The sequence below is a fragment of the Ambystoma mexicanum genome, chromosome 3p (genome assembly GCF_040938575.1).
Source record: "Ambystoma mexicanum isolate Mex_15411 chromosome 3p, UKY_AmexF1_1, whole genome shotgun sequence".
In the NCBI taxonomy this organism is placed as follows: domain Eukaryota; kingdom Metazoa; phylum Chordata; class Amphibia; order Caudata; family Ambystomatidae; genus Ambystoma; species Ambystoma mexicanum.
In genome coordinates this window covers 1,002,431,437-1,002,455,095 of record NC_090925.1, presented here as the reverse complement: position 1 = coordinate 1,002,455,095, position 23,659 = coordinate 1,002,431,437, and the positions used below count along the sequence as shown (strand labels likewise).

The window sequence follows — 23,659 nt, the reverse complement described above, 5'->3', positions numbered from 1 at the left end:
AGCCCTCTGGTTCTTTCGACCTGTGTGCCAGTCGCAGCTGCCTGCCCTATCCCAGCGATCCATGTGCCAAGAGCCCTCCTAGACCACTTTACATTACATCCATGCGGTCTGCAGGTAGGGGCGGGGAAAGACATACTAGGGAAAAAAGGCTCGTTTTTTTTTTAAACCCTGCAGTATTCTATGATATTTATGCACATGGACAAAATGGGTGCTAAAGGGCACTGGTGGAAACACGGAGTTGTAGAATTACTTGCGGGGTAACACCCATTTGGTGCTAGAGTTCGTGATGCCACCAAGTGTCCATCTGGGAGATTGCTAGAATAGTTCCAGATCAAGTGGATGTGGCGTGGCACCTGAGGCAAGCATTATTAGAACACAATAAATGGTAGCAAAGGTGGGTGCTATCCTTTCTTCCTTATGCATAACCAGGGGCGTTGCTGGGGGGGGTAAGGGGGCTATAGCCCCTGATCTTTTGGTTGTAGCCCCGGATAGAATCTCAGGAGCTACAGCCAAAAGACTAGCTAGCCCCCAGTCCCGACAGTTCTGACATCAGCTTAGCCCCGGGTCTTTTCCAGACCTAGCAACTCCCCTGTGCATAACCATAGACAATAAGGCGAATGCAACACATTAAAGCACTTATTGGTGCAAGTAGGTGGTTTAAGGAAAGACAGGAACCAGCTAGATCTTATAAAAAAGCTTTATTTCACAAAAAACGATCTCAAATAGTTATGTACAGTAGTTTTGTTTAATAAAGTTAGACATGGGGAAGCTTCCCTTTTCTGTCTTCCCATTAGCTGCACCCCACGTCTTGGTGAAGGTTTTGGAATGTCAGTATAATGCCCAATGAGGCACATCGAACCCTTTTCATGGCCCAAGCAGCCACCTTCTCAGGCGAACCAATAGCACGGCTTCGCAAAGGTGTGAGCTTTCCTAACATACAACAGATGGCACATAAAAACACGCCTGAAACAGGATTGGAGCAGACGATCTCAATTGAAATCCTAATCTAATGAGGGTATGCACAAACACCGATTGCACAGACAGCCCCAGTGCCACAGGAACGCTGGGTCGTATATTGGCAACACTTTTTTTGCAAGATACAGGGCAAATACTAGAACATGTGGAGACACTAATACTCCTCAATATACAAGAATCCCCAGTTGCTCTTAAAATACTGTTTGTTAAAAGCTTTACCTTGAAACAATACTGTAGACAATGAAACAATTTGTTTACCATAGAAAGCTCACTTCTGGCCATCAAACTTTGCCATTATGGTTCCTTGCGGTACTCAATTAACATGTAAACACACGGGGCTAGGTATAGCAAAGCGGACAATTCACACCACCACATTATGGTACTAGGGCAGCTTGTTCTGGTCCCTTCAATTGAGTTTAACGCAACCACAACTTTAGGGTCAATTCCCAGCTCATTATCGAGATGAGATCCCAAGTAGCAGGTCTGGTGGTGTTGGCCATTTGGTCATGCAATGCTCCCAAACGGTGCACCAAGAGTGGAGGACTGACACATGCTTTAGAAACCAGGGAAAGGCAGCCATTTTGCCAAGGTAACCAGTTTCAGCGCTCACCAAAAGGGTACTTTAGGGACAACTTTTAATCCACACTTTACTTACTACCACCTACCCAGTGCCTTGTTTTTTTGTACCAAATTAGGATTTTACATTTGCCTATGAACATTCGGTGTATGCATTATTGATTTTTGACCGTGCTTTACAGTGAGGCTCCCAGTGTGAGGGCCCAGACACAGCAGAGGTGAACCGTCTCCTCCCCATCCCACCACCACATCCAGAGCATTACACTCATTTAGAACCTTTCAATATGGCGGTGCTTACTCAAAGACAGAGGGTTTCTTAAAAAAAGTGTATATGGCCAACGAGTGCAGACCAAACAAAGGCATAAAAGGTGGCATTGACAAATACTACCAAAAGGTGAACCCCAAATCCCCTGCAAAAAGGGGGGCTTGGTGTCCCAGATACACTCTAGCGAAAGAAGGGATTAGGCAGATTGGTAAACCGAGTTAATAAGAGCACATGGTCAGGGGACATGCCGAGCTCCTACTGGACTGTAATGCACTTAGTGGTGCCTGCATGCACCAACTAAACAAGACAAGTTTTATGAACACATTTACATTTGCAGACTTGTACTGGTGCATGCTAGAAACCTTTTTTTTAAAATTTGCTTTTTAATAAGGCATTTGGAAAGCTTCTAATGTTCCATCCCTTGCCACAAATGGGTCAAGTCTCCTGCCATCTGTTTTTTTCTTAGTCCTAGAATTGCAGAGGACTGGAGGACTTGGAAGCTCCTCTGAGGGCCAAAGCACCCCAGTGTAAGAGCTTCTGTAAACATAACTCTTTGGAAGATTAAGGTGGTGCTGCTCTCGACATATTCTACGCATAGTGGCTTGCTCGGCACCACCAGAACAGGTTATCTGCCAACTGCCGAAAAAGAAACCTGCGATAGGAAGCACACGACTATGATCAAGGACCACCAACAGTTAGTGTGCGTCTACTATATAGGACAGTGTGACCGAACACCCAGCATTTACGCTCCTCAAATCAGCCGGCTTTCCTGTCCCAGTGAAGGCTTACCCAAGAGCCTAGTTAACCCCACTCAGGCACATGAAACCACAACTGAAAAAAAGCCACCACAGAGCCCACTACTTGAGTAGGGAAACGATCCCTTCAAGGCATTCTGGGGCCAATGACAAATGATCCCATGATTAAGAATAGAATGATTTGATAGAGAGATTTAATGTGAGCTACCCTTGGGTTGCAGAAATGGTGATTAACACTTGCTCAAAAGATATGGGCTGTGCGCTTTCATGTGCCCAAGTTGCCTCCTGCAGGGCACTGCATACCCGATATACCACTTCCATGATGAGGGGAGCAAATTCTCTGGCTACTGTGGCTACTCTCATGCACAACAGGACTGAGCTGGAAGCAGCACTGCTTCCCACCATACTAGCTCGATATGGTCTGAAATGGAAAGGAAGTCTCAGAAACGTTAGCGCAACGCTGGGTTAGTGTTCAAAGTCTGCACACTACTAGTCCGAGAGATGAAATGGGGATGAAAATATGTGATTTGAAAATAAAACACTCCCGCTAACTATAGAGCAAAGAGGGTTATCAGCAGCACCACACTCCAGGGCAAATCCTTACACACGAATATTTAGGCCGAGCAGCAGGACTAGGACAACAATAGTTGGCAACTCCCAGGAGGAACTTGAAGCCAGAGTTTGCACTGTAAACCAGTTCCAGTACTCTTTCAGCTGAATCCAAAGCAAATGCATGTCCTGCAGTTAGGTCTAAAGTAGCCACTCCACCCATATCTTGAAGGCTAAAGTTCTGCCCACCATTTTGTAAACTATGTTAACATCAGGACTCCTTAAAAGTGGAATTATCAACAAACTCAACGGATAACCTGGGGGAAATACTTAATAGGTTGAAAGCCAACAGCTGCTACAGACTCCCTTTCCAGCAGTCAACCTTCTGCACGCCCCATGCGCATCTGGGACACAGCAACCTAGGTGTGCATGCAGTTAAATTACACCTCCATGTACTGAGCTACTAGTATCTGCTTACGTATGTCACTGAAGCACTGCATTTTTGGTACTTTGGGTAACAATGTATTCAAACCGCACTACCCAAGTACGCAGGGCAGGTCCATGCGCCCTAATGGGCACAGCCAACAGGGTGTGCCAAAAGGGACTTGTGCACAAAGTGCCATGCCGAAACAGCAAGGTACAAAATCGCTGCAACCAAATACAGAGGACCGCCCATTTACACACCATAGCCTCCTCACACGCTTCGACATGGATTTCCAGAGGGTTGCAATAAGCTCTAGTTATGCCAATATTCACCAGGAGACTTCCAGGTGGGCCATTGCAGTCGGTCGGCGAAGATATGTAAACCCACAACGTTTACATTCAGGTGCTTAAAGGACAATCGTCGGGGGAGGAATCGATTTTTCAGGGGAAATGCGTTGGTGTCGCCCTACTGGTGGGTGGAGAAACCAGTTTAAGAAAAAATTGGGATATTGGCAGTCTTGATCTTGTCAAAGTGCAGATTGCTCTCATGCCCCTAGCCAAGCAAAACGTGTTTGAAATAGTAACAGGCCGACAATATTTTCATTAACATCACAGCTCTATTATTCAAAGTATACATATAAAAAAAGCACACAGATCCCCCAAATAAGCCCCAATGAACCCCCCACCCCACAATAGTTAAGGCACACTACAACTGTCCGGCACACCTACTGCTTTTCTCGAGTTATTGTACATTTCCCGTGGAATTCCTTTTTTTTCCTGTGTAGGGGGTTCCACTTTTTTGAAGCCCCTCTAGGTTTGTCAAAAGGTTTCTTTTCAGATCCCAAGTAGAAACATATTAAAATGTACAACAATTCCTTTCAGGAACAGTCCCTTCTTGGTTTGGTCCGATGGCCTGCGGGCGCTGCCTGCAGTCGCTGCAAAGCACACCAGTGACGGGAGAAGGTGTTAACACCCATGCCCTTGGCTCAGAACATTAGGACCTGGAAGCTCCCTTTATGGGCAGCACAGCCAATGCTGTGGAGTTTTAGTCTCAGGGTTAGTGGTCAGATTCCCAGCCATGGCCCAAACATATGCATTCGCGATTGGGAGAAACAGGGTTGGGGGAAAAGCCCAACTAGCTTTGTTTACCCTAGAGTTACATGAAATTTACAGGCCACCTGCAAATAGCGTCCACCGGTGGTCAACCTATGAGCTTAAGGGGCATTTATGTCCAAGGTCAATACAGCGCCATCTTAGCGCAAGGCAGCAGAGCAGCATATTCTGGCTGTAACAGGCTGTCGTCCTACTTGTAGTGCACTGTGCAAGCTTTACAATGAAATGCTTATGAGGTATTCAAGAGTGTTGTACCAGTAATGTCTTTGCAGGGTCCAGACCCTGCATCATTGTAGTGATCAAAAACTGCAGCCATATTTGGCAGGGCAGTAGTTCACCACCTTCCTCTCACGCCTTATGGAGGTAGGCCGCTAAGAAAAAAAAAAAAGAAAAAAAATCTAACAAAACTACACCATGCAGCCAAGTCCCATATGAACACAACACTGCATCAGGGGCCAGGCTCAGATTCCAGTAGAAATGAGGCCACTGTAGGTCCTAGAATGCACTGGTATAGACAGCATGGCTGCCAAATGGCACCCAAGTCACGTGGGAGACCATGACCATGTCCTGGCATTTCCCTTTGCATGCTGGGTATTGTAGGTCCATACTGAATGAAACTGAAAATACAAAGTCCCTACATGCAAAGCAAACTGCCAGGTCTGGCTAATGGGGTCAAGCAAGAGATGCAGCCATTTGGGAGCTATGGTAGAGTATGAATAATCTTTGTAGTGTACATGCCGTTATTGGCACTAGGACTAGGAAACAAAGCAACATAGTGAATAGCATCTGTGGAAAACTTGAGTCAAAACCACAGTAAGGCATAAGTCTGAAGTGACAGATCTGTGGCACAAAATGAGCATCTTCAGATATGATGGAAGTGTGGGATTTCACCACCCAGTTTAGCTCCAAGGGTGGGAAGACTTCTGGCGACCGCCCTAAAGCCTACCCTGCCATATTCATAGGACTACCTTAGGCAGAGTATACCAGATGGATTCGGTTTGTGTTTCCTTTGGGGGTGGAGGGTCACATGGCACAGACCCCCCCCCGGCCCCAAAACTCACCTCCCCATGCCTGGATCCACTAGCTACTTTTGGGGCTAGGCCTTTCCCTTCCAGAAGTCCATATAAAGTTGATCTTTTTACAGTAACCGTTTTCTGACAATCCCTTTAAAATCGGGAGGCAGGAGGTAGAGGAGAGAGGATCTTTGTACAGGAATAGTCCACTTGAAACATACATAGATTTAAAAAATTACATATATACTTAGTCTTGGTCCAAATTCCCCACTTTGCTCTTGAGTCTTTCAGGGGGTAGAAACGGAGGCTGGGCAGAGCAGTGTTTTTTTTGCAAATGGACCAGACATGTGCTCCATCTCCCCCATGCACTTGCAGCATCTCTCGTTTCAGAGAACAATCTGCGTCAGCAGCCAAAAAGAAAATGCCACCTGAACATGTGTTGGACCACCCACTCCCAAAAGTCCAGGGCAAAAAACAAAAAAAAAAAAAAAACGGGAGCGAGAGTGAAATACAACACAGTATTTTCCTGATAGAAGCAGGATTGTTAATTGGGGGTGCCAGCGCTAAGTGGCATTTCGCGATGTAACGATGGTGGCATCTGGGCGCTCTGCCGTTGGGATTCCAGCTCGGCGGCTTTCTGCAGGGCCACTTCCACCAGGAGCTGGAAGCCGCTGAAGTCGTCCCCATAGAGCTCTGGTGGCGTTGGCGGAGGGGTGTTGAAAAGTCCATTGGTGGGGCTGGAGGCATCAGTCCGTGCCAGCAACGTCACTGTGCTGCATGGGGCAAAGTGAAGTTTGCCAGATTCTGCCTTGCATAAGGTGGGAGCAGGCGGAGGCAGCAGTGGCTTCTCTCCCCGGTCAACATTGTGGTCACCAAGGATGGGACGAGGGGCAGGGCTAGAGCCAGGTTGGCAGAGGACTTGCGGGCAGATGGACATGGCCAAGAGACTGGAGGTTGGGACTGGAGGTGCTGCTAGGGGAGGGCCCACCAAGATGCCAGAGCCTGGGGAAACACTATGTGGCACAGCAGATTCGGATGCCTTAGCGCCTCGCCGAGAGATGGTGAACTGGTTTGGATCCTTCCCATCTTTGCGTAACATGTCTGGCAGAAGGCGCCTTCTTGCATTGATGAACCAATTGCAGATCTAGAAAGAAAAAACAGAATCAGTAACACTCTGGATAAGCGAGGCTAGAAGAAAAGCACCCCTATTGTGGGATTTTACAGACTGCAGAACAGCTCGCCAGACCGCCAAGTAAGGCAGCCACACTAGCTGTTCCGAAACTGGGCAGCTACAGGAGGATGCCGGATTCTAGAGACGTGGGCACCCACGGTGTAGCTATGGTCTGCCTGCTCTTGAATGAATTTACTGGAACAAAATAGGGAGTCATAAACGAGTGTAGATACACATGTATATATTCATCATTTAATGGAGTGTTGTGCGGTCTTATTACTGCACAAGGTAGGGTGGGTCCTAATCGATCAATAGGTTTTACAATCCCAACATGTACAATCCTTTTTTGTAGGCATTTATTTTTAAATGGAGCCCCTACATACTTGTCCTTCCTACTGTCTTACACCTTAGACTGCCTTTTGGGACCACTGGTCAGAACAGGGGCGTTGCTAGGGGGGGGCTAAGGGGGCTATAGCCCCTGATCTTTTGGTTGTAGCCCCGGATAGAATCTCAGGAACTACAGCCAAAAGACTAGCTAGCCCCCAGTCCCAACAGTTCTGACATCAGCTTAGCCCCGGGTCTTTTCCAGACCTAGCAACTCCCCTGGGTCAGAATAACGCAAATGCACCCTTCAAATTAGTGGGCAAAGTTCGTGAACCCAATATGGAAGTTAGGTTTGTCACAAATTTTGGGATTAGAAGATATCCCGGAAATGTAAATTTATGCTCTGCATACAGAGCTTAAGTGGGTGTGGCAAGGCCGCAATAGTCTTCAAAAACTGCTCTGCGGCTAGGGCGCTCCATCCCCACTAAAAGTCAGCCAATAGGATTGCTACCGTGCATGGATCTAGAAGCACACTTTAGGACATTTGCAGGGAAGCAATTGATGTACAGGGTGTTAAAGGTCTGCATTTAGGGAAATCGGATTGGATCCTTTGATCAAGCACAGCAGCCGAGGTATCATCTTCTTAAACAGAGGCTTTCCAACTCAGTATATGTACACTCTGAAAGTTGCGGTTTGCAGACATGTTACTGTTAGTGCGAAGGTTGTGACGAATGAATCACCACCAAGCAAAGTATGCATTACATGCTCAGGAATATTTCAATCACACATATTTGTCACATATAAAGGTTTTTAATTCGTACATTCTCAAAATGCTCTTCGATTTTATGGTAAGCAGCCAAGAACTCCTTAGATGCAATTGGTCGCTCTCCAATCAGATTTATACGCAAAAATGCTGATCATTTACTCACTGATGGAATTGTTTATATACTGAGAGAGTGCTTTATTAAACAGCAATGAATTCACAAGCTGAGCCAGGGAGTTGTATTTACAATCTGAATACAAACAAGACCACTGGAGACCATCCCGAGTGACCCTAAACGCTTGTTTGCAGGGTCACGTGATGTATGTGTTTGGGCCAGCCCGTGCACGCTTTAGGCCACACCCCTTTGTTAGAGCTCCCCACCCCCTCGTGTTTCCATCCCCCAAAGCACTGTTTTGCATCCCATGCAGTTTGATAACAATATGATTGGACAGAATCAAGGGCCATACTGAGTGATGTGTGAGGGAAGGGCTGTACACAGGGCCACGCGCGCACCACTCACCTGCAGCACGGATAGACTAGTCTGCCCAGAGAGGCTAAGCTTCTCCTGCTCCGAAGGGTAGGCATTGAACCGGTGCTCATATAGCCAATCTCGCAAGATCTTGACAGAGTCTTTGGGTAGGTTACCCCTGCGCTTCCTCTTGTTGGGGTTGCCATGGTCGATGGACAGGTCCATGGTGAAGCTGCCCTCTTCATCTGCAGGGTCACTGTCTGACATGGCGGAGCAGTCCACGGGCTTGTCTGGGACAAATGCTGAAAGACATCAAGGAATGGTTTACATGTGAAGTGGCAAAAGGAGGTAGAAAATATATAACATATCTGCATTCGTGAGTCAGCAAGTAAAAAGATACTACATACTAAGAAGATTCAGCTTCCATAGTATACATTAAAGGGCAATACAAAGCTGGGCAAATGGCATGGCCAAGATTGGGTCAGAAAAAATGCCCACCAGGACTATCAAATAGTGCAAGGAATAGATGCATTTTAATCACGGCGGGTGCATCTGTAAAGCAAAAATATGCTTCCCGCCAAGTGAGAAGAATCAGCCAACGCAGTGAAGCAAAGCAGACAGTCGTCAGAACTCGCATTCATAAAAGTGCAAACCCTCATCTGGGAGGCACAGAGGCTTAGCCCTTGTGGAAAGGCCTCATAACCAATTATAAAGGTTCTCTCCTAGATCCAGATCCTGGTGCACATGACTGACCCGCGAGAAGAGCTCAGCCAACCAAGTAGCATTTTTTAAAACTCGTCGTTCGCGTTTAATAATTTCAGTTTGCATTTTTGTTTATGTAGTGAACTTCTGTTTTTACCCCGAAAAGGACCAATCGGTTCAGCTGCCCGAAAAGTGGGCCATCGTGCAGGCTGCTATGTGGGACCAGCCATTCACATGAAGTGACTTTACATGCGTCTTCCGGTTTCTCCACACTTTGAATACAAGTAAAACACTGGATGTGCTAACTAAAAGTCTTAGCACAGTCTGGCTTTACATTTTGTAAGCTAGATCGCGGATTTTCCCTACTCAGATGTACATTTTTAGTTTTGGGGACATATTTGAATTCTGGACAGGATGCTATTTTATTTGTACTTTCTTGCTTTGTAGCTCAAACGTAATGTTCTTAACACTTTTAAAAGTTATGGTGTTTTCGACTTTTTCAATTTCCGGTTTATATATAAAATACTGTTAATTATCTTTTAACAGTGAATTACAAATATGACCAAAAGGTTACTTCTCAACTCTACACTCCTGTTGTCGAACATACTCGATGTTGCTCAAATTAAAAGAAATGGTTAGTTTATAAGTACAGCAATTCAAACGATAACCATACCAGATATTAACAGCTCATTTCTTGGTCTTTTTGCATAGTAGTGGTTCTGTGCCAGGACCACCGCCCCCACCCCCCCGCACCATGAAAATTGTAAATGACCATATAGAATTATTTCCATTGAAATTTGCTTTTTTACAATAGATAGGAGTGCTCCTACATTTCTCTCAAGTGACAGCTCGGTACCATCAAAACGTGTACTTCATTAGGATTAGCTCGCCAGAAAATTTCGCTAGGGTGCCATTGTTCGTCACAAGAAGTTTCAAATAAAATAAAGTGGTTACGTTCATTTGGAGAAAAAAAAAGCCCAGGGCCCTCACGCACCAGTTTAAAGCGCTGGCGCTAGCCCGAGGCCAATCTGCCGCCATCTGACCCCAAGCAGCGTTCACACCGCACCGTGCTCCCAGACTGCTCTGGTTAAGAGACAGCACACTGGGGGTTCATCAGGTCCACTGCCCGGGGAGATGGCCCCACTGAGTGTGAGCGGATTTGTCAACACAGTAAGCCAAGGGGCGACTGCAACCCCATGAACCTCCTCCCGTCTTTGCCTCCTCCTTCCCAAGCCAGGTGTGGAGGTCGTGCAGTGCATAGTAGAAGAGTAGCGCGCGACTAACTTCAGATCCCCGGAGAATGGAGAGCAACTTCCCAGATTCGCTGCCCGCCAGAGGCAACAAAACGTTAGCTTCTTCAGACGCCCAACTAAAATTAGAAACGTGGCTATTAATAGTCTGAAGTGTCGGTATGTTAGGTTCGCGGTAGGAACAAAGGATGGACCTGTCCTCAAGCATCAATATATGAACCTGGTTAAAGGCTACGGTTGTTTTATTTAGAAAAAGATGAAAGTAACAGCTCTGCTTTCACTAGTCACATAACGGAAGCCGCACATATATTTGCAACAGAAATAACAAAATAGGACACGAAGAGCCTACAACACTAGCAGCTCTCTTATGGGTTGTTTGTACCTTAGGGCAAAGTTGCAAATGTGGACATAGAAAGTGCCATCGACTTACAATTGTAACGTAAGTGTTCCCCGTGACAGAAACCCACAGCCAAAGACCTGCACCAGTCAGCTATCCCCGTCCACCTGTGTGAGTTTCAGCTGTATAAAGGCAACCCCGCAGTGTCACTAGGGGGTAGCCCCTGTACCAGGGACGCACCCGCTCGTCTCCAGGGGGGTGAGGCGCTCCAAAGCAGGCACAACCTGGAACACCAGAAGCCAGACTTCTACAAGTGCAGTACCACATTCAACCTGTGGGGGCACCAACTCCACCTGTCAGATTGATCTGGATGGGTCATCATCCGTACAGAGGGCCCAAAGCGTCACGTAGGACAATGTCTGCTGTTTTGAACACCTGAGCGCTAGGCCCTGCCCCGGAAAGGGGCGGTTAGTGAAGAGATGGAAACACGATGCTAAAGTAACCCATACGTGTTGATAGCAGATCAGAAGAACTAGTGTGGTGTAAAGTAATTAATATTTCGTAGGTATAGTGTGAGCAACACCTTTTGTTGCAACCAAAAAGTATTAACTCCTCAATGAAGGGGGTTCTAAAAAAAACGTAAACATACCTCTGAGACTACTGTAGAGGCCCCTATAAATATTTATGGTACCAAGAAAGTGTTTACAAAAGAGGACAAACGCCGACAGTGGCCAGTCCCTGCACACTTCACAGATTTATAAACGTTGGGGGGGGAACTTGCCACCACCCACTTATAACATATTAAGCAGTTATGGGGCAAATTTGCCTGCAGGCTCCTAAATTGTTTCGTAGTCACAGGAGCCATTCACCAAAACTCATCACACTGAGCAATACTTATGCTCGCGATAGCGGGCCCCTGAAAAGCACACCACAACACCGACCTTCGTGCCCATCTACAATACGCTGGAGTCCACTGAGCCAGCACCTGCAGCTTTAAGACAGTTACACGCCAATGTATATGGGCGTTCCATGTCCACTACCACCCGGGCCAGTAAGCATCTATTCGGCTTAAACTGTGCGGTTTGGGGATCTCTTGCAGCACGCAATTTCTGTTCAGGTATGGGTCTCCTACATGGCAAGAATCGCCACTTTTAAAATGGCCTCTTCTATAGACATGGAAGACCCAATTGGACCGTGGCTGTGAGAGGGCCCCCGCCTCTCCTCCAAGCAGTTTACATCTTACACATGTAAAGAAAACAAAATTACCAAAAAGGAGAAAACCCACACAAATTCGTTAAAAACAATGGCCCCAAAGTGGGTCACGACACAACTCCATGTAAAAAGAAGCGTAAACAGTAAAGGTTTGAAAAATGCTGTCTAAAACAAGTGTCTTTGAAAGGTTACGATATGTGTTTAGGGGAAGATACATCGCTGGTTGTAGTTTGGAAATGTCAAAAAGCACAACACAGCTGGCGGGTCATGTCCGAATGTCATGCTCTTGGCACGGGCAGTGACGTCAGCAGCCCTTCCAGGATCACGCATATTTACGCAAAATCAGTCATTCCCAAAATGTATCTTTGGGATTGGTGGGAAGAGGCCAAAGAACGTGCCACTGTGGCGTCGCTCTGCCAGGGAAGGAGGAGATCTCTCGGCCTCCTCCACCACGAGGCCAGCCTGTCATTGAAACCCGTTGTCAAAATTCCTGTAGATCCTCTTCCCGCCCCAAATTCCCAGCGCCCACCCATTTGTCAAAAAAGGATCTTTTTGAAAAAAAAAAAAGAAAAAAAATCTACGGCTTTATCGTTGGAGTCAAGGGTCCCAAAGAAGGTGGGAGCAACAAAAACAAAAAAAAAAAATCGACGCCATCCCCCAAAAAGAAGAGTGGTTGGGGCCGTGAATAACGTGCCCGAGCCACACACAAAGTCTTCAAGACACAGACCGCCGGATGTGGATGTTAGACGATAACAGAATTCAAATGTTAAACCCCCCCCCCCCGCCACAACCAGAGAGCAACGGTTAGTCCGTTCAAAAGATGATCGGGGTCCATTGAAATTTTAACTTGGTAAAGGAGCCGAAAATGGCAGGTCCTTCCAGCTAATTAAAAAGCAAATGGTCGAGCTCCTCCACACTGCATGGGGTGGAGGCACTGAGTACGTGATAACCCCAGCTCAATGGAGAGGAGGGGGCAGCCCATGCTGAGTGCAAATGGCAGCTGGGAACACCCACTCTGGGTGCAACACTCCCCTTTGTGATTGTGAATGAGGCGCTCAAACACCACAGCGCCCAAACTACTGGTCTCGAGATAACAAAACGGGATGCCTGGATTGTAAACTGTGTCAGAAGTTTGCCCCTCCCCCTTGCCACAGTTGCCCCCAGCAGGAGCTGCAGTGTAAACAGCTGTTGACGCCACGAGAAAATAGGAGATTTGAAAATCAACTGCTCGTGTTGTCAAATCCCGCAAGCGCTCACAACGTGGACAGTGGGCACACAATGTTTACCACAAGAAGCACCATTATAAACCAATTTTAAGGCACAACACTTTTTGACACAAAGCATTCGCTCGAAATCTGTGACAGAAAGGGGAGGGGCAGAGTTTGCACGTAATGGCCGTTTAAAACAAACTACGTAAACACGCATTTATATCAATTGTACACGGTCTCCCAACGAAAAAGCAAAGTTGTACAAAAAAGGAAGGGAGGTATTTCTCACCTGACAGTCTGCACCCTGGGAGTAAAAACGTGCAGGATAGAGAAATCCTCACGTGTTGGCAGAGGTCTGCAGGCAACTTGCCACCTGAACGGGGGAAGGGGGGGTACAACATGTGGGTAATGTACTAAGTAAGGGGAGGGGGGCTCTCGAGTGCAGAGATATGGCCAGGGCCCACTGTCACATGTTTGAGACTCGGGGTGCTCGTTTAAAGCCCCCGCAGCCTCCATTTTAGCTGACCCTAGTTCATGTTGTACCGTTCGGGGTGGGGGGGGTTCGTGAACAGACCATCCACCTTGTTCGATCACACCCCACCCCTCCACATTTTCTCGGAGCCCGCCCCCCCCCCCCCCCCCCCATGTCCCATTTCCCCGATTGGGCTGCGATCCTCCCTCGATGCCTGACAGATGCCAAAACAGACTTTTCTTTGTTTCCAAAAAAGAAATAAGAACTTGCGCGGGATCCGTGGCCCCATTCCTTTCGTCTTCTCAGTGATACCCCTGTGCCCACACGGCACCCACAGATCTTCCGGTGAAGTTGGTGCGCCTAGGAAGCGGGGGGGGGCACTTTTAGCGAGGAGAGCCCCGCCGTTACTTTGTGGGATTGGTTTGCAAGTTGGAGGCGGGGGAGGGGAAGAGCCGTTTGCAGACGATCAAGGCAAAGCTTTTGTTTGCCTCTTGTGTTTTGCTGCTACAGTGTTACACCGGAGCAGGGGTTCGAGCCCGTCCACCACACCCCATAGACAAACGAACAAGTTGAGGGCATGGTGTCTTTATCCTTACTAACGGGACGTCTCAATACAAATGTGGTCATTGCCTTAAGTGAGGGCTACCCACCTCCCCGCCAAAGTCGCGCAACCCCTGAAGACGGGGGCTACTCAGTGCGCAACCACCAATGCAACAAGTCCACGACAGTACACACAACCCTAGAGGGGCCATTGCAGAAAAACACGCTTGTTTGGAAAGTTGAAGGATTGCGACTTACTTTTCTCCGGAGGCTTGCTGTCTGTTATGGCGCAGGGGTCCGCCTCCTCCTTGATTGAGCGGCTGGAATTTGCAATGTGGGTCCCTGCTGCAGAGTCTTTCTCACTGGGGCTTGCTGGGGGGCTGCCGGCGGACCTCGGTTCTTCCTTGATATTGAATGCAGGGAGGAAGACCGCGGGCTTAACCAATTCGAGGTCCCCCATGCTGGTGGTCGCATGGCTGGCAGCCATTGGGGATCCGAATGCTGTGCCCCCCCTGGGCACTACAGGGGTAGTGATGGGCATGAACCCTGCGACTCCATGCTTGTTGCTCGGGGGGCAGGCCCCGGTCATCTGGTCCATTTTTGGGGTACAAACCACGGCCATCCCTAGTTTTGCTGGTGTGAAGATGCCCGGCGCCTCCTGTTTCGCTGGGGTGAGGTTCCCCAGCCTCGTCGGCCCGCTATCCCCCTGCTTGGAAGGCGGGATGAAGACGCCAGGCTTTATGTAGCCAGGGTACCCGACTTCACATAAGGTCGGGGGGCAAACCCTGGCTTTCATATAGCCGTGGTCCCCCTGCCGGGGCGGTTGAAATCCCGCTGTCCTGCACGGCCCCGCTGGGTTGGGGGCCGGAGGCCAAGCTCGGGGGCAGGCGGCCTGCAACACATGAAAGTTCCCGGGAACACGCGGCGCCGAGAAGCCCACGGTGAGATCCATTCTTAGGTGGGGGCTTACCTCCACTGTGACTTTTAATACCTGCCACCGTCTGACAGCTCGTCCTCCAACCCACCTCCCAATGGCTGACGTCAGCTCTGAGCCCCCTGACTGCCGATCAGACAGGGGGCGCCCAAGCAGCCCCCCGCGCTGTCCCCTCCCCCTGATAGTTTTAACTGAAGAGAGAGGCGGAGCGGGGGAGGGGCCTCCCATGTGTCAGCAGTCAAGACCTTTCAAACTTTTCCTGAGCTTTTCTGCTATCGCAGTGCCTCTCTTGGTTATGTCTCAGGCCATATATTGCTCGCGGGCTCTAACTGAGTTATCGGCCTCAAACCGAACCCCTCTTTTATGCCTGCCCAACCAAACGGATGCGCTACACATCAATATAACTTTGCTGCAACAAAGTTAAAGTTGAACATGCGGTGGGCGTTGCCAAAGGAAGCGCCACCCATTGGCGTTAGTTTCTTGTTCCTGCCATGTGTGAGGTTTCCTGATCACATCAGCCATTGTCTGGCGCAGAGGTTCGCTCAGCTTCGAACCTGTCGTTCTTAATACTAATGTATTTACGCAGTGCGAAGTTGAAACCCTTTACGTCCTTGATGCGCTGTAAATAACCGGTTTTTAGAACCAATGGGCGAAAGATGCGTTTCTCACAAATATCTCACACACGCACAACCAACTTAATCCGTTTATGTAGGTAGTTCACGCTAACACAATGGGAGCCGGGGCACGTCGAGAGGCACCCCTTGCTTCTCAGGTTCCGTTCAGAGGCTCCAAATGATATTCTAATCCAGTGGCTGCGTCACTTAATGGCGAACGGTCAGCCAACGGCAGACAGGCACCTTCACACACGTTCAACGCGCACTGACACATTTCGCCCTGGCTTTGCCTCGTCGCCGTGCATGTGGCATCCTTTCAGAGAAGCGAAGCAGGAGCTGTCAATCTCCCCCGCGATGCCATTCACCCAAGGAGTTCTTGAGGAAGTTTCAATCCTAATGGCACAAACACAATGTTCTAGCTCATCAGATATCTACGTTAAAGTCCCAGGTTCTGTGCACAGATCAGAAGCATTTAAAAAAGAAAGCCAAGTAAACAATCGTTTGGCCGCTGGGCGTTGCCATAAGTGAACCGGCGACACGGTTTATCTTAGATATATCAATTCTATTCGGTCTGAATGTATTAAAATAGCCGATGAGATAGCTTAGCCGGTTAAGCGCATGCTACAGAGATCTATGTGCAATATGTAGGTAAAGGGTTTGACTCTACAACTCGGTATTTCATCCTTCAGAAGTTGATATCGTATTATTTACGTAGTCAATAGTAATGCCTATAATGTTAACACCAAGACAGCGTTCACTTTGTGGTGTGAGCTATCAAAATGGTTAAGGCCTGTTTTTAATGTATATAATGCAAAATCGTGGTATCTTGCTGACACCTTCGATTTACTTAAACTAACCGAATACAAAGACGCCACACTCCCTGCTGCCATCTTAATGCAGAACAAGGGGGCTACCCCCACCCCTGTCCACGAAATAGTAAATGCCTTAGGCGAGCAAGGCCAAAGCACCCTATAAACAGGGCTAGTCCGCCCTCGAGTCCTGGCAATTTCGCAAAGCACAGACTGATCACTAGCCTCCCATTCACTGAAACAATCCTTGGGAAAGCAGTTACCAATCAACTCCATGATTAGACCAATCAGCATTGCCTGCTCTGCAGTTATCAATCTGGGTTCAGACACAATGTAGCACGGAAACAGCCACCTTTCGAGGTCATAGATGACATTCCTTAAATCACAAAGGCACTCATGCCTGCTGGTCCTCCGCAACTCCTCTGCCACGTTCAACACAGTCAACCACCTTACACTGGCCATCTTCTCACAAACAGAATTGGCTTCTCAGGCACAATTCTCAACTGGTTTGCATCTTACCTCTCGAACAGTAACCAAGCAGTCCACATGAGCAGTGCCAGGTCAGACCACTGAATGGGCACCTTCGGAGTCCCACACCACACGGGTCAGCACTCTCCCCCGAGATCTTCAATCAATACATGGAGCTTTTTGGATGGCTGCTTAATGACCCATCATCTCACTTTACCAACGCATGAACGATAACCAATTATACCTAGAAGTCAATGGTACGCAGGGCATCTCACACCTTAGGAATTCCCACACCTACATCCAGGTCTGGATGACAAGTCCACATACCAGAAGTTAAATCCCACAAAGATGAAATGTGTCCTACTTGGTCACCTACCTAAGCAGAATACCATTCACGGGTGACCAAACCTAGACAGCTTCACATCCCATCTGACCGCGACTCCCAAATTACTCACATTCATATAGAACCCAGTCTCTCCTTTCAATAACATAGGCAAATAGACCTAAACCGCCTGGTACCAGGTAACCCGCCGCTGGAAGATACAACCCTTCCTTCCACCCAAGGACTTCAGACTGCAGGATAGGCACTGATCTCCAAAATTGATCAGGGGAAACAGTCCTCACCAGCATTCTCACGCTGCACCTGGCCCCGCTTAGAGCCTCCCAACACCTATGTAACAACTCTTAACAGGAAACAGAAATACATTCAACCACATTTTTCCCATTCTAGGAGAACTGACTTGGCTTTCCATCTCAGCCAGGCTACGCTTTATAACTGCCTGCATTACCTAAAAGCAGTTAGAATCAGGTAATCTGGAGCCATTTTGCATTTGCTATGGCTTGAACACTGGGCAGGAATGAGGCGAACACCATCTGAGCATTCCTAAAAAGTCAATACTGCTCAGGAATGCTGTTAAGTGCTTCTGTAGATGCCACTGCCACACAATTTAAGCGTTTGGCCCTATTAGGAAGTTCCATCTTCATAGGCTCAGAAAAGTTTAATGTACTGTTCTCATCCGGAAACTCAAAGGATGCAAGGGGCACAAGGGGCAAGGTAGGCACAGAAACAGTATTTGGTACCATACATCCAAACGTCATGTGTTTTTCCGGAACCATGTAAATGGGCACATGCAGTGGAGTCAAACTGCACACACTCCACCAGGCTGCAGACAATTGTTGATAGGTGTTTGTTCCACAAGTTCACGTGGTGTCTAACAATGCAGATGTTCCTCCAGCAGGTCAGCAAGGTGTATTAAGTGACTACATTTTCCATTAGTTCCCACGGACACCGTACCATCACCCTTAAAACACAGAAAAACATGTAATTAGCGGATTCTTAACATTTTTTTCTGGCTTGTTGAGCCAAGTGTAATGAATCCGATGGTGTCATCACTCCTTAACTGGTGCTGACCTCTCCCCAGTTGGCCAGGGGCCAGCAGCCACAACCTGATCTTGACCCTGGGGGCGGCTATATGAGGGAGAATCACTTGGGGGAGACAACCTCTGGGAGAGTAGCATGGCACCATTGGACAGGCCATGGTATTCAACTTCCTCTTTTGAGGATAGCCCATCCATACCCAATACCTTAAGAACATATTGTTACACCTCCCCTCATCCATTTAAGAAGAACACAGAAGATCTTTCCTCAAAATGTGCTTTCAGGTCTCATGAAAATATGTTTCCAAGCTATGCAAGAAAGGGTAAGAAAGAGCTTCCTTGCCCTCAAACAACACATTCCCAGACTTTGTATGTAAAGCATCAGGAATGGACTACCATTCCCATGCCTACAAAGATACTGGGATTAGGAAGAGGTGCTGAGTAATGCAGAACAGAAAGGACCAAGAGTACAGGCTGTGGTCTAGTTGTTTGACACTCATACCTGTAACAGGGACATTTAAACAGTGGCCACAGCTGACTGTGATGCGCTGCTGGAGCTAGAAGACGGCTTGTTTCTCAGTTTGGGCCGGGAGACCATGGTGGTGCAGAGGCTGGCATGGAGCCATTGGCTCTAGGAGGCAGACGAGGAAAGTCAGCGGCGAAGGAAGACACACTGCACAAATGCCAGAAGCCAACACAGGGCTCCTGGGCATTCGCAGCTGTTGACCGACAACGCTTACCTGATGGAAGCCTGACGCGAAGCAGAAGAACCCCACAGAGACCGCAGAAGGAAAATATGCTGTATAGAGAATGCAGCAAGATCAGAAGAGACACTGATCGCCCGACACCTTCTTGCCAAAGGAAGAAGGAAATACACTGGTACACCAGCAAGAGCCGGTGAGTCCCTGAAATTAAAACAGGGACACCGGAGCATATGGACAGCCACGCTGCATACAAATAAATGTTAAGAAAGTAAATTAAATGTTGAAAAGAAACAAAGCTAGTGGACATTTTGGTGAATGGGAAAACAGAAGAGAAGACTTATCAGTCTGTGAGTGTATGCAATATCTACTTAAAAAAAAGCCCTGGCAGGGTAGTATACCAGGCAGACCCAGTGTTAGATACAGCAAAGACTGAAAGACATTACATTTGGAAGTGTGTGCAAGGCCCACAAGAGAAAAAACCCGACAGGAGGGTAAACCAGACAAAGTAAAGCTGAAAGTGTGTTTACTGAGAAGTCCTGGCAGCAGAGTATACCAGGAAGTTGCAAGTGTGTTCAAGAAAGCCATGGCAAGGAAGCATGCCAGGAAAGGACAAACTAAACAGCATTAGAGAAATACCTCTATCTAAAAGGACCCAGAGAAGGCTATATCAGGACCACTAAAATAAAAAGTATTCATGTTACTTATGATACCAAAAAGAAGAGGAGTGAAAACCTGGCAGGAAAGTACACCAGGTATCCTGATAACACAAAGACAAAGAGCCAAGTTGTTTTGTGTGCTACTTGTGTCGTGCATAAAGAAACACTCAAGTAACTGTTATCTGTGAATATACTGGAGAGGCAATAGAAATCCAGGTGTAGGGACTCACCCTCTGGAATAAGGAACACTATCCTTCTGAAACTTTTGTGTTGGAGTTACTTATTTTTCCTTTGTTTACATTTATAAATCACTCAAGGCCAAAGACATTACCCTTTTCACTTTAGACATTATTTTGTAAGAATGTGACGGCTAGAATAGTACTTTGGACACAGGACGGTTTTGCTTTGTAATTCTGACATTGACAAACCCTTAGCTTTGGTTCTAGGTAGGGAAACGCACTAGTGTAAGTAGGGACACACTAGTGCGGACAGAGAGCATTTCTCCACTCCCTTTAAGTTTAATAAAAGTCTTTCACCAAAACCATGAATCCCTTGTGTCTGAGTCTCATTTCTGGCTCCTCACACATGTCAGACATATTCAGATATTTCCAAAATCTTCATTAATATGTGCTACTATTTTATCAGTATAGCCCCTCATTCCACCAGCTTTACAACTCTTTACTCCTTTCTCCCATTGGTTATCTATGACAATAGAGCCTTCGAGATTCAGTTGTACTCTTTGCAGTATTTTCCTGTTCCCTAACATCTTTTTTGATACATTCCTATTCATACATATGAGTTACTGAAGCTGTAACAGACTGCCCTTGAAACTGCCCTCCAACCCAACACAAGGCTAGGCGCACCAAACCCAGTGCAACTCTAGATTCTGGTTAATCTGGAATAAATAACCTAGGAATGCCAGAAGCATGATATAACAGTGAGCAGATATAACAAGATCCTGCAGATTTCTCTCTCCCTACCTCCTTCATATGCCCATACAAAACATTCTCTGCAGCAAAACCATGCATGTTTACAATTTTATCAAAATTGGGTTCATTATACAATTTCATACATTCTGTTTCCAGTTCTCTTGGTGACCATAACAATACTTCAGTATAGTCTATACCCCTAGACAACACATACATATTTACATTTGATCTTCCTGATCCATTAGAACAGAAAACTAAAGAAAATAGAAAACCTACACAACAAAACATCCTAGTATTCATTTTACTTATGATATTTCTGTAATATACTCAACGTTTTCATCTGTCTTGTATTTGTTGAATGGAGTGAAAGGACATTTCCTAGGCCATACTTAACTTACATTTTTATCCTTCTGTGTCGGTGGAGGGATTTCAGTGCCCCTCTTCATGTCACCTAGGTGGAGCCAACGCTGATGTCCCTCTAACTTAACTGCTGTCGGAGTGGCGAAAACCACCTTGTAGGGGCAGTGAATTCTCCTCTCACTCCACCTCTGCATAAAAGTTCAGAAGAAGATACGATCCCCGGGGAGCAACGGCTAATGCTTCAACTCTTCAGATCTGTTGATGCTGTCTTTTGTTGCAGCCGACTGTTCATCAACTAACTCAACCTGTGAAGATTTATTTCTGACAGCTTTGGTTAAGGCCCAAAGATACTCCCTAAACTTGTCACCCACAATCTCTGCGGATTTTTGGGCATCTGCTGCAGTACACACAGGGTTAAGTGGTGTGCACATCCTACACCCTGTGACTATTTCAGTGGGGAAAGGCAACAGTCCTTTCCCCACTGGTTACTCAAATGAAACAAAGCCACTGGTAAGCAGTATAGCCAAGTTATCCCCAACTCACCACACAATTTCAACATCTTTATCTTCAACAACCCATTTAATCTTCCTAAAATTCCGTTAGTCTGAGGGTGGTACACTGAGCACAACCTGTGTTTGATTCCCAAAAGTGAAATAATCTCTTCAAAAAGTGCATTAAAGAAATGAGTTCCAGCTGATGGGTGTTTTGAACTGCTACTGCTCTCTGAGGCAATACTTGCCTTCCTGCTGGTGATATTACTTGCCCCAAATATACTACCTCTATCTGGCAGTAGTGCAATTTCTCTTTGTCCACCGTATACCCCTTTTCTGCAAGCAGGGTGAGGAGCATTATTGATTTGCCTCGAAACTGTTCTTCTGAAGTGCTGCAAACCAATAGATCATCCGCATACTGAATTACTGTACGGGATACATGTACATTTCCCAAATCGTTTTGAACCACCTGATTAAAAATACGTGGAGATTCACAGCACCCTTAGGTAACCTCGCATGCTTGAACCTCTGTCCATGATACATGAAAACAGTAAGGTACAGAGAATCAGGGTGTACGGGAACAGAGAAAAATGCATTTTTCCAATCAATCATTGTAATGTGCATCAACCCAGTAGGGATGTTACATAGAATGTTAGCAGGATTTGGAACCACTGGAAACTCTGCCTCAACAATAGTATTCAAAGGACACAAATCCTACACCATTCTCCAACTGGACCCTTTTGTTTTTTTCACTGGATAGATGGTCGTGTTGCATAGTGATACGGAAGGTTGGATTATGCCATGCTTCCATAATGCCATAATGGTTTAAAAAATCCCCTCGTCTGCCTCTTTAGACATAGGGTATTGTTGCACACATGGCAGAATTACACCAGGTTTCAATTTTATCCACACAGCTCCTACGCTTTTGCAATAACCCCGTATCATGTGTATTGCTAGTCCACAAATGACTGCAACTTTTCAAAATCTTCAAGTGGTTCTAATCACAGACATAGTTTGAGGTACCTCCTTATATTCTACTGTTATCTGGCAAGTCACTCCAATCTCGAAAACCATCTCCCCTGTGTCTATGGTGCCCTCGAACAACTGCTTGTCAGACACCGTCCTGACCAACAGGGGATGGTCAGTGCACAAAACTGTGCACCATTCTTCACCTTCCCCATCAAAGCCTGAGAGAACACCCTGTCTTTTTTGATAATCATTGCTTTGAAAATTATGGTAACAACGGTATCTGATATTATCGCTTGTGAATTTGCAGGCCGAAACAAAAATTCAAGTGGAATCCCAGTGACTCATCCTAGCACAAACATGGCCCCATAAAAGAACACATGCGCATGTACAGGCACCCCCCATATCACTGTAACGTGCATGCAGAAGCACTGTTTTTCTCACTAGGTACAACCCTGGAGTTGAGCATACAATACCTTTCTCTGTGAATGCGATGGTCATATTTTGATTGCTGGGAATGTCTCTACTCAAAAGATTCACAGGTGTTTCCTGTGAGGGGTCAGCAATGCGAGGTAAACAATCTTTGGATGATTGTTTAAAATATGCCCTTTTGTTAAATTATAAAAGTTATCAAGTGCCTCACTGTCCCTACTCTTACAAGGATTTCCCTGCATAACAAAACTGAATGGAAACACTCTAACACAGGATGTCTGGCTCTCACACTTAAACATCAAATAATCAAGGAAAATGTATGGAAATTCAAATAACATCAATGATATCAACAGTTTCTGGATAACCTCTTAGTAACCTGGGTGAACTCCCTTCCACAGGTTTCAATGTAAATTCAGTTCCAATGTTCAACAAAAAAGAAACAAGGAATACAACTTTTGTAAATGTTGGTGAAACACAGTTCTTGGTTAACACTTAGTATGTCTCTCTGGATAAGATTAGGAATCACAGTAGGTATCTTTGTCAGGATGACTTCACAGCACTTCTACTTCCATTTCAACAACTTCAACACGTACAAAAGTTTACCATGAGGGAATACTGCTTTACCTCATTGTTTTTCACTTCTTCACTTTTGCTACTGAAATCTTGCATCTACTAACAACTAAACATAGTACTACAGCTTCAGTACTTTGTGATACCACTACAGCTTCAGCACTCTGTTTTACCACTACAGATGCAGTACTTTGTAACTTCAAACAGGTTTTGGTTGTGACAAGATTCACTT

General features: G+C 46.5%; 1 protein-coding gene across 1 annotated transcript; it reads right to left on the bottom strand.

Moving 5' to 3' along the window:
- Nucleotides 1-683: 683 nt before the first annotated feature.
- Nucleotides 684-15,241, bottom strand: TGIF2 (TGFB induced factor homeobox 2). The gene is made up of 3 exons (XM_069652303.1): nt 14,376-15,241; nt 8,448-8,698; nt 684-6,813 (listed from the first exon to the last, which is right to left on the bottom strand). Exons 1-3 carry the CDS (start codon nt 15,067-15,069, stop codon nt 6,214-6,216), a joined length of 1,545 nt encoding a protein of 514 aa, XP_069508404.1. The 5' UTR covers nt 15,070-15,241; the 3' UTR covers nt 684-6,213.
- Nucleotides 15,242-23,659: the final 8,418 nt, after the last annotated feature.

Bases quoted from the DNA above. Each gene is read 5' to 3' on its own strand.
- TGIF2 (XM_069652303.1), bottom strand. From the start codon at position 15,069: ATGGATCTCACCGTGGGCTTCTCGGCGCCGCGTGTTCCCGGGAACTTT. The intron at 8,699-14,375 runs GTAAGTCGCAAT...GATGTCTTTCAG, and splicing joins CAGCAAGCCTCCGGAGAAAA to CATTTGTCCCAGACAAGCCC. The intron at 6,814-8,447 runs GTGAGTGGTGCG...TTTTCTTTCTAG, and splicing joins CTAGTCTATCCGTGCTGCAG to ATCTGCAATTGGTTCATCAA.